The sequence below is a fragment of the Neltuma alba genome, unplaced genomic scaffold (genome assembly GCF_004799145.2).
Source record: "Neltuma alba isolate B1F8T4 unplaced genomic scaffold, ASM479914v2 tig00010855_pilon, whole genome shotgun sequence".
NCBI lineage: Eukaryota > Viridiplantae > Streptophyta > Magnoliopsida > Fabales > Fabaceae > Neltuma > Neltuma alba.
The window spans coordinates 1,177-16,707 of record NW_021635649.1 but is presented as its reverse complement, the minus strand read 5'-3'; the positions used below and the strand labels follow the sequence as shown (position 1 = coordinate 16,707).

General features: G+C 31.1%; 2 protein-coding genes across 2 annotated transcripts; both read left to right on the top strand.

The window, feature by feature from the left end:
* The first annotated feature begins 6,109 nt into the window (after positions 1 to 6,109).
* LOC114759494 (uncharacterized) lies at positions 6,110 to 12,594 on the top strand. The gene is made up of 2 exons (XM_028948672.1): positions 6,110 to 6,706; positions 12,490 to 12,594. Exons 1-2 carry the CDS (start codon positions 6,110 to 6,112, stop codon positions 12,592 to 12,594), a joined length of 702 nt encoding a protein of 233 aa, XP_028804505.1.
* Positions 12,595 to 13,561: 967 nt separating this feature from the next.
* LOC114759499 (mannose-6-phosphate isomerase 1-like) lies at positions 13,562 to 14,961 on the top strand. The gene is made up of 3 exons (XM_028948676.1): positions 13,562 to 14,038; positions 14,130 to 14,297; positions 14,932 to 14,961. The coding sequence occupies exons 1-3, from the start codon at positions 13,745 to 13,747 to the stop codon at positions 14,941 to 14,943; spliced, it is 474 nt and encodes a 157-aa protein (XP_028804509.1). The 5' UTR covers positions 13,562 to 13,744; the 3' UTR covers positions 14,944 to 14,961.
* Positions 14,962 to 15,531: the final 570 nt, after the last annotated feature.

Genomic DNA, 15,531 nt, shown 5'->3' with positions numbered 1-15,531 from the left:
ATCTCTGCTGCTTTGTCATCTGTAGGTTATTATGTCTCTCTAGCGTCTAGGGTTACACACAAGAATTATCTTTTTTGTTTTTCTTTTGGTTACCTATTTGGCCTAAAGGTTATATAAGTGTTACACTACTCGAGATTAAGAACACCATATGTAAAGAATCGTTTACTTTTTGTATATTTAATTCTATACTACATAATTTCTGTCTATTCTTTTGACCTATTCTGTTGAATTTCTATTGGCTATATATATAAGAAGATTATGGGTTTGATGATCTTGCACATTGATGAAAATATGTGGCCCGCATAGAAATGAATAGCTTCACTTATTTTGCTTTTTTTTCCCCAACAATTATTGTTCTAATTTTTAGACACACACGCAATATTAATGTAAGAATTGCACGAAAGTATAAAGATTTTGTTTTATTTGGTTTTTATAGGATATATGTACAACTTTTATTATATATACCTGCCTTGGAAAAATATGATTATCGTTTTTTTTTAATCTGATTTTCTTTTTTTCCCAACAATTATTGTTCTAATTTTTAGACACACACACAATATTAATGTAAGAATTGCACGAAAGTATAAAGATTTTGTTTTATTTGGTTTTTATAAGATATATGTACAACTTTTATTACATATACCTGCCTTGGAAAAATATGATTATCTTTTTTTAAAAAAAAAATCTGCCAACCAAGAAAAATATGATTATCAATCTATCAATTTCAATATATATAATGTTATAGCAAAATATATTATTCGCAATTAATGATAAAGTGTAGCTCATTCTTCAAACTCTATATAAAACACAAAAAATTTGTCCGCTTATGAGTTAAAATTTTAGTTTAACACAACCATGCTCTGTGTTCATAGATGTGTTTTGTTCATAAATTTTTGTTACATTTTTAGTGACTAAAATTTCTTTATAAAAGATCAATATCAATACCATCATTACCAACAAAAAAATAAAATATATAAAAATTTATAGCAAGTTATATATATCTTTCATTAGTCATATAGGTTTAGGTTATGATATACAGGTTATGTTTATTGGTTATACATTAAATTTAGAGAGGAATGGGAACAAGTCTAGGTTATAATATTGTTTTTTTTTTTTTGGAGGATTTACAGGGTTAATATACTAATCAAGATGCAAACCAAATAGCCTCACAATCAAGAGGGTGATTATTGATGATGAATATGTAAATAAATGATCTAAATGTTTCTTGGATAATACTCCTATCTCCTTTATTGGACTTGCTTCCTTTAAAATATTTCATAGAAATGATCAAATCCTTACTGGAATTTCATGTCCAAACCATTAGCTTGCTACTCAACTCCATCCAATGTATTGCAAAATGAATCTTTTATTTCTTCTCATCCGACTCTGATGTCCCTTGTCGCCAAAAGAACTCCCTTCAGTTTTTTTAATGAGCCCCAACAATTAACTACTTTTCATACGAAAGTCATTTAAAATTAGTTATTTCTTGTGAAACATCAATATTGGCTGCAATAAAAATCATAAGTTAGAAATTAATTAGTTAGGATGTTTTGTAATAGTTAAAAATATTGGCTAAGTAGGAAAAAATTAATATTTCAAACACAACATGCATGTCATATTGTGAAATATACATGCCAAGTCCTTATAGTAAATATAGGAGGAAATATATTTGTGACAAATATGTTTAATTCAGTCATCTTAAAATTGAAATACCATTAGATCTCAATTGACAACCTGATCAGTTGCAGTGTATCATCAACATCCATTAGATCTCAATTACAAGCAAAGAATGAAAAGTTTAAGTAGGGTGGCTGAAAATCCATGAAACCATGCTATATAGTCGTATAGTTATAAATTCATTTTTAAAATTTTTTATTAAAATATATTAACCTTTCCTAGTTATCTTCATTGCAAAAACCATTCCTTCTTCGAACCAAAAAATTATGTTAATCAAATCTACCCTTTATTTTTAATGTTTTATTTCCATTCGTTCACTAGTTAATTTGTAATCAAGGGTGTGTTTGATATAAGGGATGCAGAGCGGAGGGGACAGAAAATTTTAATGGATTTGTTTTGAAGCATTGAAGTAGTGAGGGTTAAAAGCTTGTAATTAATTTTTTTACTCTTTTATTTTTTTACATATTTTTCGTACTCTTTTATCTTACATCCTATCTTTATTAAAATTATATAATCTCATTTTTGAAAATTTCAAATTAAAGCCATTAAAAGTTTTCATCTTCTCCCTTTCCCTCCTCCATTTCTTTCATATCAAAAATAGGGTAAATCATAGTACTAAACTAATTTCAGACTAAGAGTAACCCCTATATTTAAATTAAACATTATCTGACAATATTTTAAAGACTTTAGTTGGCCAAAATTAAAACTCTTTTAAGGCATATATACTAAATTTTAACTATGTTATAAACTTGGCAAATTTTCCTATGCTAATAGATACAAAATTAAGTTTCAATTTTCAAATATTAACTTAAAATATATAAATTTGATTTATTTATAATTCTAAAATTTTCAAACACATTTATCAAACTTATTCGTTTATTTATTATTTAAACTAATTTAAAGCACTAGCTAGGTCTTTTTTGAAAACTAGAAAAGATGTGTAATAACTTGAATACTCAGGACACCAATAATGTACTTCATTTTCTAGTCGTAGAAGGAATTTATCAATACTAATACGAAAGAATAATTCCTTAGTCAAAAATATGGAGAATTCTCAAAATTAAAACTAAATTCCCAATGCATTATTATTAGAATTTTTTATATATAGACATTTCAGTCATCACACATCTTTGTTACTTGTAAAAGGACGTTGCTATTGTAGAGCTATTTCAGAAATTTATGACCATTATCAGCTAAATAAAAAGAATAAAATCATTATTTCACAAAAGGGTTATCTTCGCAGAAGCTTCAAAGGAGTTCATAGACTTCCTTTTCAATCGGCTTCGTTTACCGCTTGGATCAATCATAAGGATCTTAACCAAGCATGGCATGATGGGTTGCATGGCGGAACTCTATGAAAGTGTTGAGAATCTTAAAGATGCTTACTTGTTGAATCCAAAGCAAGACAAAGACGCTTTGCTCAACCCAACCACTAGTTCATTAAACTTCGGCTATCTTCTACCGGCCAACGCCGGCCGGCCAAGCGAATTATCGATCGGGCCATCAAATTATGTTGGCAAGAATAATACAGCGGTGACAGGTTCTTTTGGTAGTGAGGGTGGATTTGTGAATTGAAAGGGGTTGTGACTTATGTTGTGATGGACAATTTACAAGTTTTTCCTTTGTCTGCCATTTCTACTATCACTTCACTCTCTAAGTACAACATCAATGACATTGCTTCTTTGCAAGAAAAGATCGTTCACTTGGGGATGGATCAGGTGAGATTTAAAAGTACCCTCGCTTTCTTGTTCATGTTTTTGAGTTGGAATAAAGTTCACACACACAAAAGGAGGAATGGGTTTGGGAATCTAGACCCGTTCCGATTATCCATATTTAATTTCCTTTTTACTTTATCTTTTAAAAAACAATTATTTTAATGGGTGCTTATTACTCTTGATGAGCACCCAAAAACAAGCCCGCTGCACCCCACGCGCACGTGTGCAAACTTGTGTGTGTGTGTGTATTTATTTTTCATTGAAACTAGTTTAGTTGAATTTTTTTTTTTTAATGTTGTTATTATTTCCCATGTTTTTGGTAGGGCATCCAACTATTGCAGGCCTCCCTCCAATGCAAGAATGTTTTGACGAGTGTTTTGCTCAGAAATATGAAAGCGAGTGGCGATAAATTAAAGGAGGAGGAGTACGAGAGCGAGAAGGTCCTTGAAACATTATTAGGACTCGATGTTTGCCCTAGGAGTTAAGTTTTTGCAAATAGAATTATTTACATTATCTTAGTGTTACCCTTGAAGTTATTTTGATTATTAGTTCATCACCGGGCATTCACCCAACAGATTAATATCACAGCATTGCTTTTGATCGATGATGTAATAGTTTTCGTTGGTATATTAATATCACAAAATTGCTTTGTGTTACGTTAATTATTTGTGGTGTTTTTAAAGCTTCTATTTGACCAGATAATAGGGTTATTGTTTCTTTACACTGCTAATGCAATGAACTTCAAATTCTTCTGATTATTTTTAATTAATTTAAATTTAAATATCATTTTATTTATTAAATCCAAAGCAACACGAGGCGTCGCTATTTAGGGACGCGATAATATGACCAGTCACTTATGGCTGCCAAAACAAAAGGTGTTAATTATAGATTTTTTCCCCAACAATTTAATTATAGATATATAAAAAGTAAATAAATTAAATTAAACTTGGATATTGTTTCTTTGGTCATTCAGCAAGCCAACAAAAGGAAAAAGCATAGGCTCTAAATTAAAGTGTTCATAATAAGAGTTACTGTTGAATACGTGATAAGTGAAAATATTCAGTTGTTTTAATATCTGCATTTCTGCATAATATAAAAAGAATACAAATTGGGGTTTTAAGTTCTTACAAAAAATAAGACAGTACTGCCCTCAATTATAATCCAGAGTATGTTCCTATTCACTGATTAAATAAATAACTATCAAAAACGAAATAATCCTTTAATTTTTTTAAATCCCTTTTTGTTTTGCACATAAAAAAAATAACTTCTTTCTTCTGCAATAAAATATAATATATTCATATGCATATATATATGAACAACATTTAAATCAAGTTGCTTATATTTATTAAGTATTTATATATCAAATATAACTTGTTTCTTCTGCAATAAAATATAATAAAATGTGTATTGTAATATCTTTAGTTTTGAAACCTTTGTGAAGGTAATAAAACCTCAAAAATTTTATTCCGAAAATGTTAGAAATTACCTTATGGTCTAAAGAAGCTAATTGAGGAAGAAAGTCTTAACGATATGGTAAGGATTGATTTCTAGAAATTATTTCATAATTTCAGCATATTAAGCAAAGGACGAAATTGCCAAAAGAAAAAAAAAAAAGAAAAGCTGAAGGGTAAAATGGTCATGAGGCCATTATAACCCTCATGATCAGCCACCCATCAGCCCACGTGCTCGCTCGACAGAAATACCAGAATTACGCGGGAAAATTGAGGGCGAAAAAGAATTGAAAAGCACCCCAAAAAAAAAAAATTTCCATGATTCTTGTTTCCTATTTAAGGGCAGTCCTCCCGTTGAATCCAAACTTCATCTCCATTTCTCCGACGATCTCAAGCTTAGTGACTGACGAAGACGATCGACGCCGTCGAACCTGAAAGGTCCGATCATCTCTCTGTTCTTTTTCAATCTGTTCTTGTCTTTCTTTCGTCAAACTCTCTAAATACTGACATGCGATTCAATTAGAACATACAAATCGATTGCGATACATTTTTCGATATGATGTTTGAACAATGTGGGTTGAATCGTCGTCAAGACTCAAAAAGGGAGTGAAGATTTGCTGCTTCTTTTTAGTCTGATTAAATTAGAACACACAAATCGATTGCGATACACGCTACTTGTCATTCTTGTCATTCCTATTGTTATCATTTTCTTTCTGCTGCGCCCCTGCTCTGAATATTTGCTGTTCTTTTTTAAGTCCGTTTCTTGATAAAATTCGAATCGTTTTAGACTTCTTGTCGTAATTCTTTCTCAAATTAGAGGTTTCTAGAAGAAAAAGCTGGCAGATAGCAGTCAGAGAAAAAGAGAAAGGAGATACTTCCGAGAATAACTCAGAAAAAAACCAAGATAATCTTTCTTTCAGATGAAAAACAAACTTGTCTAAATAATTATTATTACTATAAATAGATTGAACTGATATCTTGTCTTGACTGAATTTTGATCCCCTTGAGCACCTTATTAAAGTTAAATAGAGAGATACAGAAACATAAAGTTGGATCTCTGTATTATTCATCCCGTTTCTTTTCAGTCATTCCACATATAATACTTTAGGGGATCTATTTCGTTTTGACAGATGGTTAGCTTAGTTATTACCAGTTATTCATGCTATTAATTCGTGCTCATAATTTATAATCATAAATAAAAAGATTAGTTCTTTTTTTTTTCCTTTGTGCAGACAATATAGAAAGCAATCAAATCGGCCCTCCGCAATGTCTTCATCCTCATCATCGCCCAAAAAGGTTAGCTTAAAGCTTCTGATAGACACAAATACTGAAAGAGTTCTGTTTGCTGAAGCAACCCAGGATTTTATCGACTTACTCTTCAACCTGTATCGCATGCCTATCGGTACATTCACAAGTCTCATTACCAATGAAGGCATGGTGGGTTCATTAGGCAAATTCTATAAAAGCATTCAGAATCTCAATGATTATTATATGGTAAATCCAAACAGAGATATTGACCTTTTGCTGAAGCCAATTGCTGCTGTCTCTGGATGTCTTCTGCCTTCAACTTTGTACATGTGCCCAAAGCGCTGTGAGAATTTTGTTACAAACTCAGAAGGAACTTTATGTCCATCTTGCAACCGTGAAATGGCAGTTACATTGCAATTTGTTACTAAGAAGGCTAGGGAAGTGATGACAGATTCTTCTTCTAGTAAGGGTGGAGGAGCTGGGACTTACATGGTGATGGATGATCTTGAAGTTCAGCCCATGTCTCCCATTTATTACTTCACCCTACTGGAAAAGTTCAACATTGAAGATGTTAGTGGCATACAAAAAAGGGTCGTTGAGCTGGGGACTGACGAGGTAAGTTGAAAGTAGAGATACTATGGTATTTGACTTGAAAATAATTATGTTTTATTGATCTAATTAATTGGGAAAATCCCAATTAAATCCAACTGATGAAAAACCAAAATAGAAATTCAAGCATAAATTCTGACGTGGCTTTGAGGGAAAAAAGAGGTGAAAAAAAAGTGAGGGGCAATATGGTCATTTAACAAAATTCTGCCGAATTCCTTTTCTTAGCCTAAAGAGAAATTTGCTAACAGTGTGTGCTCAAATCTGAATTTTAGTTTTTTAATTGAATTTAATTAGGATTTTTCTATCTTAATTTGTCATTGATAATTATTTATGTAAGTACGCTGACTACTGTTGTTTTTTTTTTTTTTTTGTCCCCTACTAGGGTATCAAATTGCTCAAGGCCTCACTCCAGCACAATAACCATGTTTTGACAAATGTTTTCCTCCACTAGCATGGAAGACTAATAAAGTGAGAGGAATTTCTTGTAAATGTCAAAATGTTGAGACTTTAGTCTATGATCATTTTCTCTTTTTTTTTTTTTTTTTAGGAATAAAAGTCTATGATAATTTTCAAATCATAGATTTACATTGGTTAGGAGATTGACTATACTGGTGGGTTTCAATTTACTTCTTGCAAGACTTGTTATTGAAACTCAAATATCAACAAGGTAAATACGAATTTAAGTAACTGTCCTAGCTATGAGGTTTAATGCCTTCTAGCAAGTAATTGAAGTTTTGATTTTTACCATGCTGATGATAAACGATCAAATTATCAAATATCAATCAATCAAATGTAAACTACGTCATGGAGCTTACATATTATTGCTGCACATCAAGAGCTTTTGCGTCATCATTCTTAAAATTCTTTTTAAGAATTTTTACAACAGGTTATCAAACTTGCACTGCAATTTATTCTCTGTCATTAATGTTCTGAAATCTCTTCTCGATTAAATAAGTGACTCACTCATAGTTGTTTTGATTCTTGCGTCCACACATGTTTTTAAATGTGCCAATAAAGTCTTTCCTCTCTGAGATGCTAGTTTCCTTCACTTTTCCCTTCAAATTTTCATTTCATATTTCATCTTTCAAAATTTCTAATCCTTTTCAAAATCACCCAATAAGTTACCCAACCCTAACCATATCGTCTTTGTGAGCCTTTTCACAGAAACCCAGTTGCCGTCGCTTACTCTCCTCCACTCCTCAATCAGAATTGCAAAACCCCACCATGTTTTTTCTTCTTTTATTTTTAGTATTGAATTTACGGTCTTGAAGACTGCTACACATACATAAACATGTCACTAAGACGACGTCAGCTCCTGAAGAATCCCAAAATGCAACTGCAGAAGTTGATGCCAGGAGGAAACAGCAGAACAAACAACTTCTAGGCCCTCTTGCAAGATTTCTCTCTCAAAGTTACTGGAAATTATCGTTTGTCCTTTAAATAGTAAATTCCTTAGGTCCTTTATAAGGAGAATGTTGATAGGCATACTTTTTTTTTGTTTTGGTACCATGTTGATAGGCATACTTGAACCAACATAGCGACCTTTAGCTTAGCTCAAATCTAACATTTGGGCCAATCTATGCATTTTAATCCATCTTGGGCCCAGCCCAGTCCAACAAAACCCATGGAAATTTCCAGTTTTATGAAATTTTGTGTGATATTCATTTTTCTGGTAATAAATCAGACATGATAAAAACAAGATTGTTTGGAACAATATTACCATTGCGTATGGAAGCCACCTTTTTGTGGTGTTTTTCAGTTTATGCATTTAACCTTATTATTAACTGTAAATAGGTCATTGTAAGACATTGTTTGTCAATTTTCTAATTATTAGTCATTGTTTTTCATACAGAGAAGCATTGCTGTTCAATTACATTAGGGCTTTGTATGGTTTCAAAAGACTGTTGCGTATCCAGGTCAAAAAAAAAAAAAGATTGTCCCGTGCTGTGCATTTTCTCTGCGCATTGGAAAGTGCATCAATATGCTAATATGTTTACCAATAATTAGTTTGATCAATTACTAATTTACAAGTCATGAAATTTCTCACTATCTCGGTAATTATCAATTCAGACATCTTTTTTTAAAAACGTCAAATCAGCCATCTGGGTTGTATATATTTGATACGCAGAGAGAATAAAAAGTAATTGATGAAAAATGAAATTAAACTTAAGTCAAAAAAATGAAATTAAAAAAATGTTATTTGTATTTCTAAATAAAGTAATAAGAAAAAGAGACGGATAATAAATATAAAAAAATAATTATTATATATATCTCAATTTAATACAATAATTTTTCAAAAATTATACTCGTTCGACTAAAATTCAATGAACAAAATAGTTATGCATTGTGCTTATTATGTGCCCATCAGTGAACACCTAGACCATTTCATTTATCACAAAGACTTTCGATTGGAAAGTATAAACTTTGGCGTAAATGTGGGATACGGACACGTGTAAATTAAAAAAGAGAAAAGACGTATTGCCATATATTCTCCCTGGTCCTTATTATAAGTTCTAATTTTTTTACTAGGTTTGTCTCTTTTTATAAGATTTTTTTGAGTTTGTCTGAATATTTAATGCATTATTACCTATTTTATCCATAGTTTAATGCATTTAATACATTCTTTTTCTTCATTTATCTTACCATTACTTTCTCACATTTGCTCATTTATATATAGGGGTATATTTGGAAAAAAATTATATTTGCTACGTATTAATTGCTTTTAACTAATTTTAACTGTTTTCTTAAACCATATAATTTTAGTTAAAAGAATCTTATAATAACTGACGGAGCAATACTTTATTTGTCATATACGTTTAAAATGTAAGTCATGAGGACATCAAAGTCCTTAAAAAATCACATCACTATATATAAGCTGTATTGCCTGCAAATTGGAGATCAATAACACTATTCACAATAATGAAACGATAACTAATGAGGGGTTGGGTTTAGCATAAGGGATTATAATGAATTAATATTTGAATTTTCAGTGGGAGAGGTATCCATATTTAATACTCCTCTGGTCCTTAATAAAAGACTCAATTACTGAGTTAGTTTTAATCCTAAATATAAGACTCATTTCTCATATTTATCAATTTTTTCAAAATTACTCCTATAAATACTCTCTCAAAACCAAGTAAAAGAGAAAGAGAAGGTATTAAGAAAGATGATTATGGTGTTTTAGGAAAAATGTATCACATTTTTTATTATTAACTAACTTATCTAACTTCTTTAATCTAATCAAATTAGTTAAATGAGTCTTATATTAAGGATCGGAGGAATACTTGACAGTGTCTTGAACAGAATTACCTTTAATGTTAAGAGCTTTTTTTGGTAATATTACTATGTTGTTACTTTCACGGTATTAACTATTTAAATTATTAAGCAATGATTCAATGTGACTCAAGATCACAGGTTTTGATTGTAGCACCATGTATAGTACTTTTTTTTGGGACTTGAACCATGTATAGTACTTGAAACTAGATATTTTGAGGGCCTCTTAACTCTTAAGAAGCTTTGCCATGCCTTGGGTTTTTGGAAAATTTGCACAATAGTAGTCTGTCCCGTAACATTGGGCCATAGACTTGACCAGCCTGTGCAATTGGAATGTTGTCCCCATCTACGATAGAAATCATTTTAACTAACTAATAAGAGTTAGGTCTAACAGAAAGAGTTAGTTCCTCACAACGTGGTGAACTAAAATTTAAATTCTTATTGGAAGATATGTCTAGAATAGGGTTACCTCTAATAGGAGGATACCTATATTTTAGCAAAAATAAAAATCATTTTAACTAATTTATCAGTATAAAGAAAACATGATAGTTACCGACACAATGCCTTGAACCAAAAAAAAAAAAGTAGTAGTTTGCTCATTAAATTTGTTTTAAATTAAAAATTAATTTTTTAAAAACTTTTCCCATATAAAATGAGATTGTAAAGGAACGAGAAAAACACAAAGTTACATTAATCATTAATTATAAAAACAAAATTGACAAATAAGTATTAATGATTTATATTTTGGATTAAATCATGTTTTAGAAGAAGCTTATACCGTGAATGGGAGTGAATATTTTTTAATCGGTGAGAAATAAGATTAAAAATGAGATTACATATTTATTTATTTTTATTTTTAAAAATATATTAAAAATGATTTATAAATGAGATGACGCAAATACATATCTCATCAAAGACACATGGTTTTTTTTCCTTTTCTTCTTTTTCCAGATAAAACGACCCCTGCGTCATTCTCATGAGATAGGGGTCCAACGTCCAATGCGCTCTCAATTACAATTGATGTTATCTTATCATCACCGGCTTAGTTATCAGCTCATAATTTATGACTGTGATGTATTTGACGCCTATACCTTTCCCGTCTCCACCCGGCCTCTTATTTCCTGTGCATTAATTGTTATATTTTGATTTTTCTTCTTCTTTCTATAAATAGTACTATGAGATAAACATTGAATAATACCATTCTGGTTTTAAATGTAATAAAAAGATTTAATTCTAAATACAAGTCAATTGTAGTATATTTAATATTTAATATAAGTCATTGAAAAGAGAGAAAGAAGTGAGAGATATGAGGACGGTTTGTAAATATAGAGAAAGAAAAAAAATTAATGAAAATAAAATTAGAAAATCTTGTCAATTTAATAATTTTCTTGATATACAAGAATGAGTTACAAGTTAAGATAGAATGGCATTTTACTAGCTGAATTAGTTGGTATCTAATATAAGAATTAATTTGACATTTAATTTGACTTTAAATATAAAACTCCATTTTTTTTATTTATCCATAAAAAAAAAAAGGTCGAAGAGAGAATAATATATTTTAAAAAAATCCTATTAAATTAACTATAATTAAATTCTAAAAATAAAAAAATTTACTATTTTTAGGAGTTTGTCCTCTTAACATTATTTTCTCTTTTTGCTGACACCATTTTTTACGTTAAAACATTGACTTGGCCCCATGTTTTTGTTGAGATTGACTTGCCCACAGGGTCTTTTTAACTGTGTTAGATTATTCTTTTCCATCCTGGATTTTTTTTCTTATTCAGCCTAGAAATATCGTTTTATTGAATCAAAAACCAACAGAGTACACACAACCTAAAAAGAGAGGGCCCCAAGCTCTCCACCAGGAAAAGAAGCTATTGTCATTGAAATTTTGCAATGTAACATTTTCAACCATCAACTGACTAGTAATCACAATTTGGGAATATAAAAGTTATTGTCAAATCATATAAGAAATATTACCTATCTTTAATATAACAACTGGTTTGATATTTAATTTGGTCGGAAATATAAAAATTTATGATATTAGATTTAGAAGCTTTGATCCAAAGCATCCAGTAGTTAATATTAGACTTAGCTCGAAATTAGATCTGATCCTAAATATAAAATTTTAATTAATTTTTTAAAATTTATAATATTTTTTAAAAATATATTAATTATTAAGAGTTATATCAAAAAATAGTTCCAATACTATATGTAATTAAAAAAGTAGTTTAAAAAATTAACATATATTTATTATAATTAATCAATTTATCTAGGTTCTTTGACCTTTCAAAATGAGTTGAAAAAATCTAAAAAAAATAACTGTTAAATTTTAATATTTTAAATCAGTATTGATTATTATATTCGTAAAAAAAATAATACACTTGAAAAGTAAATAACAGCATATTTTTATAATAATTTTTAATTTAAAATTTTAAAATTTAATAATTATTTTTTAGAGTTTTTATGCAGCTCTTATCAGAAATTAATGCTAGTCTCCATGTCGCGTTAAACAGGTTCTGTTGTCTGTTGCCGGGAAGGGGAATGGGACCCACTCTGTCACGCTATGGGCGCCTGCTAGGCTAATGCAACCACTCCCAGGCGGTCGGGGCGGCGCCTGAAGTGACGACGTCGTTTAGCATCACCGCTTCGGTTCTCTTTACGAGAAAACGGAGCGCTACTTTGTCGTTTCAGGCACATTAAAATAATGCATTTCACGTGCCTCTCTCTATCAGACGTGGCTGGCCTTCCATAACAAACTTTTCTGGGGTCACAATCCCTTTTTCCCAAAACTCACTTGTTTTATTTATTTTCTTAATTTTAACTCGACCTTATAAATATAATAATTCTATGACTAACTTGAAAATTCATAAAGCATCCCGTGCTTGTTGCCCGCAAAAGCATTTTTATGCTGCCTAATGTAAAAAATTTAAAACTACCTTTGAATTTTTATTATATTATATTTAATTAGCATGTTAAAAAATTTTAACCCCCATAAATTTCCTACCTTATTTCTTATATGCAATGACTTCCCTTTTTTTCCAAGTTTTTTTCCTGGTCCTATTTTTATATATTGTTTATTTATATAATTTATTATACTCCTCCGGTCCTAATTATAAGACCCAATTGACTTATTTGAGGAGATTAAGGAAGTAAGTTAAGTTGGTTATTTATAATAAATAAGTGTTGTTATTCCTAAAATATCCTTGCTAATTAAGTATATTGGCTAAAACTATCATTATTAGAAGGATTATCTTGAAAAAAAATACATAAATATAAGAGAGAAAATGGATTGGGTCTTATAATTAGGACCAAATAAAAAGTCAAATTGGGTCTTATAATAAGGACCGGAGGAGTATATAAATTTTCGTTTATTTATTACAGCCGTATTTGGAAGAAAAATGAGTTTCTCTGCTTTAAAAAAGTATGAAAACCTGAGTTTCCTTCCAGTGAGAAATTTCGTGCTCTTCGAGAACGACTCGCTTGAGGATAAGAAACGAAACTGCAAAAACAGAATCATACCCCACTTGCCTCTCTTTTTCTCTCTCTAACGTCTTCCTTACTCGTCGTTATCTCTCTCTCTCTCTTCGTCTTCCTCTCTGTCCCTGGAGGTGCCATCCCAAACGCTTCAAATAGCAGCAAGCATAAGCGGGGACGGTCACATACCCACCTTCGCAATTCGCATTCACTTCCCTTTTCTCCATTCCCTCACCTTAAGTTCGATTCCTCACTTCCTTGCAATTCCGTGTGGAAGTTTCTGTTCTCGCAATAATGGAAACGGAGGATAAGCTTCTGATGCTCCGATGCTCCGTTAAGAACTACGATTGGGGCCGACTGGCCGGAGACTCTCAAGTCGCAAGGCTCTTTTCGCTGAATTCCGGATCCGAACCCGAACCCGACAAGCCTTACGCTGAGTTTTGGATGGGTACGCATGACTCTGGCCCATCTTTCCTGCTCTCTGGTGATGAAAATATGACCCTTAAGTCGTGGCTGTCGAAGAATCCTAATGCTCTTGGCGAGAAGGTTCTTGGAAAATGGGGCTGTGATCTCCCTTTCTTGTTCAAGGTATAATGATAACTCCAATTCGAGGTCTAGATATGAAATTAAAGAATGGTATTGAATTGTGAACTTCTTGTGGTGGTTCTTTGTGTTTTAGGTACTCTCGGTGGCAAAGGCGTTGTCCATACAGGCTCATCCAGATAAAGAGTTAGCCAGAACTTTGCATAAATTGTATCCTGATCTGTATAAGGACGGGAATCACAAACCTGAGATGGCTTTGGCAATGACCGAGTTTGAAGCTCTGTGTGGGTTTATCTCTCTGGAGGTACTCATTGTATTTCGTCAAATCTTTTATTTTACTTTCATTGAGTTTGGGTATCAGGGGAAATTAAAAACTGATATGTTATTCAGTGACGCTGTCATAAACAATTCTTTATCTGTTTGTCGGAGAAATTTGTTTTCTTATGTTTGATCCTTAATTCCTTCATATGAACTATAAGATAAGTGAGTCGGAATATCTTGAGCCTTTTCTCAGAAGTCAGAAAGTATCGCTATTGATGGTGATTGGAAAATTTAAAGTCTGCTTGGATTTATTAAGAAATTAATATTTTAATCTTCTGGTTTTTGGGTGATTAATCATCCATTTTTAAATTCGGTAGTTTTGCACTTCAGTTTTTGCTTTTTTGGAAAAATAACTCCTTGTTGGGTAGACTTCCGTAATGTTGTTACAGAAGTTTTTTTTTTTTAAAATATTTTTTGCGGAATTTACGGTTTTTTCTTTTTCTTTTTTAAGCCAAAGAAAAATCACAGTTGACTTTATCACATTAGAAAATTTAAAAAAACAGATATTAAAAATTTGATTTTTTAAATTATTTTAGATGATTTAATTAATAAAATTTTAATTTGGACCATTCTGTGATTTTCACAGTCAATTTAATCTCGTAACTCCTTGTTCACAGGATTCTATCTGAGCGTACCAGTGATGGCCAATAATGATGAGGAGAATACATGTGAAAAGATCAATGACAATCGTTTATAAATATACAAATTAGGAGTAAACGATATTGGCTTTGCCGCTGTTATTTTAATTTTTTTTAAAACTCGCTTTGCATATACAAATTGGTTGAGATCAGCATGCAGGTCTAAGCTACTATTGATTGTCTGAGATTCAAAACCTTCAGTTACAATCTGACTACACTTGACGAGTTTTTTGAGTAATCACTTTCCAAGCTTTTATTGTTCTTACAGTAGTCAATTTAGAGCCCGTAATATATGATATGGGGTTGGGTTCGCGGAAGTTAATTTTTTCAGAAAAAAATATGTGTTATTGGTTGATAAATGATTCCGAAAGTTTGACATATTAGGCTGTTCATGAAGCATCATTTTCAAACGAGAGTTGAAAATTTTTTGTTTCAAACATTAGCAAAACTCGAGCTCCTGAATTTTAATGTTATTCATATATGACTATAGAATTACAGAAGAGAATCCAATGCTTTTTGTCTTCTTCTCTTTCTCCTTTCAGTGAATTATAATTTTTTTTTTTATAATGTTCTGAAAGC

Coding starts and splice junctions, on each gene's coding strand:
- LOC114759494 (XM_028948672.1), top strand. CDS start 6,110: ATGTCTTCATCCTCATCATCGCCCAAAAAGGTTAGCTTAAAGCTTCTG. Junction 6,707..12,489: donor TTGAGCTGGGGACTGACGAG/GTAAGTTGAAAG, acceptor CGCGTTAAACAG/GTTCTGTTGTCTGTTGCCGG.
- LOC114759499 (XM_028948676.1), top strand. CDS start 13,745: ATGGAAACGGAGGATAAGCTTCTGATGCTCCGATGCTCCGTTAAGAAC. Junction 14,039..14,129: donor ATCTCCCTTTCTTGTTCAAG/GTATAATGATAA, acceptor TTTGTGTTTTAG/GTACTCTCGGTGGCAAAGGC.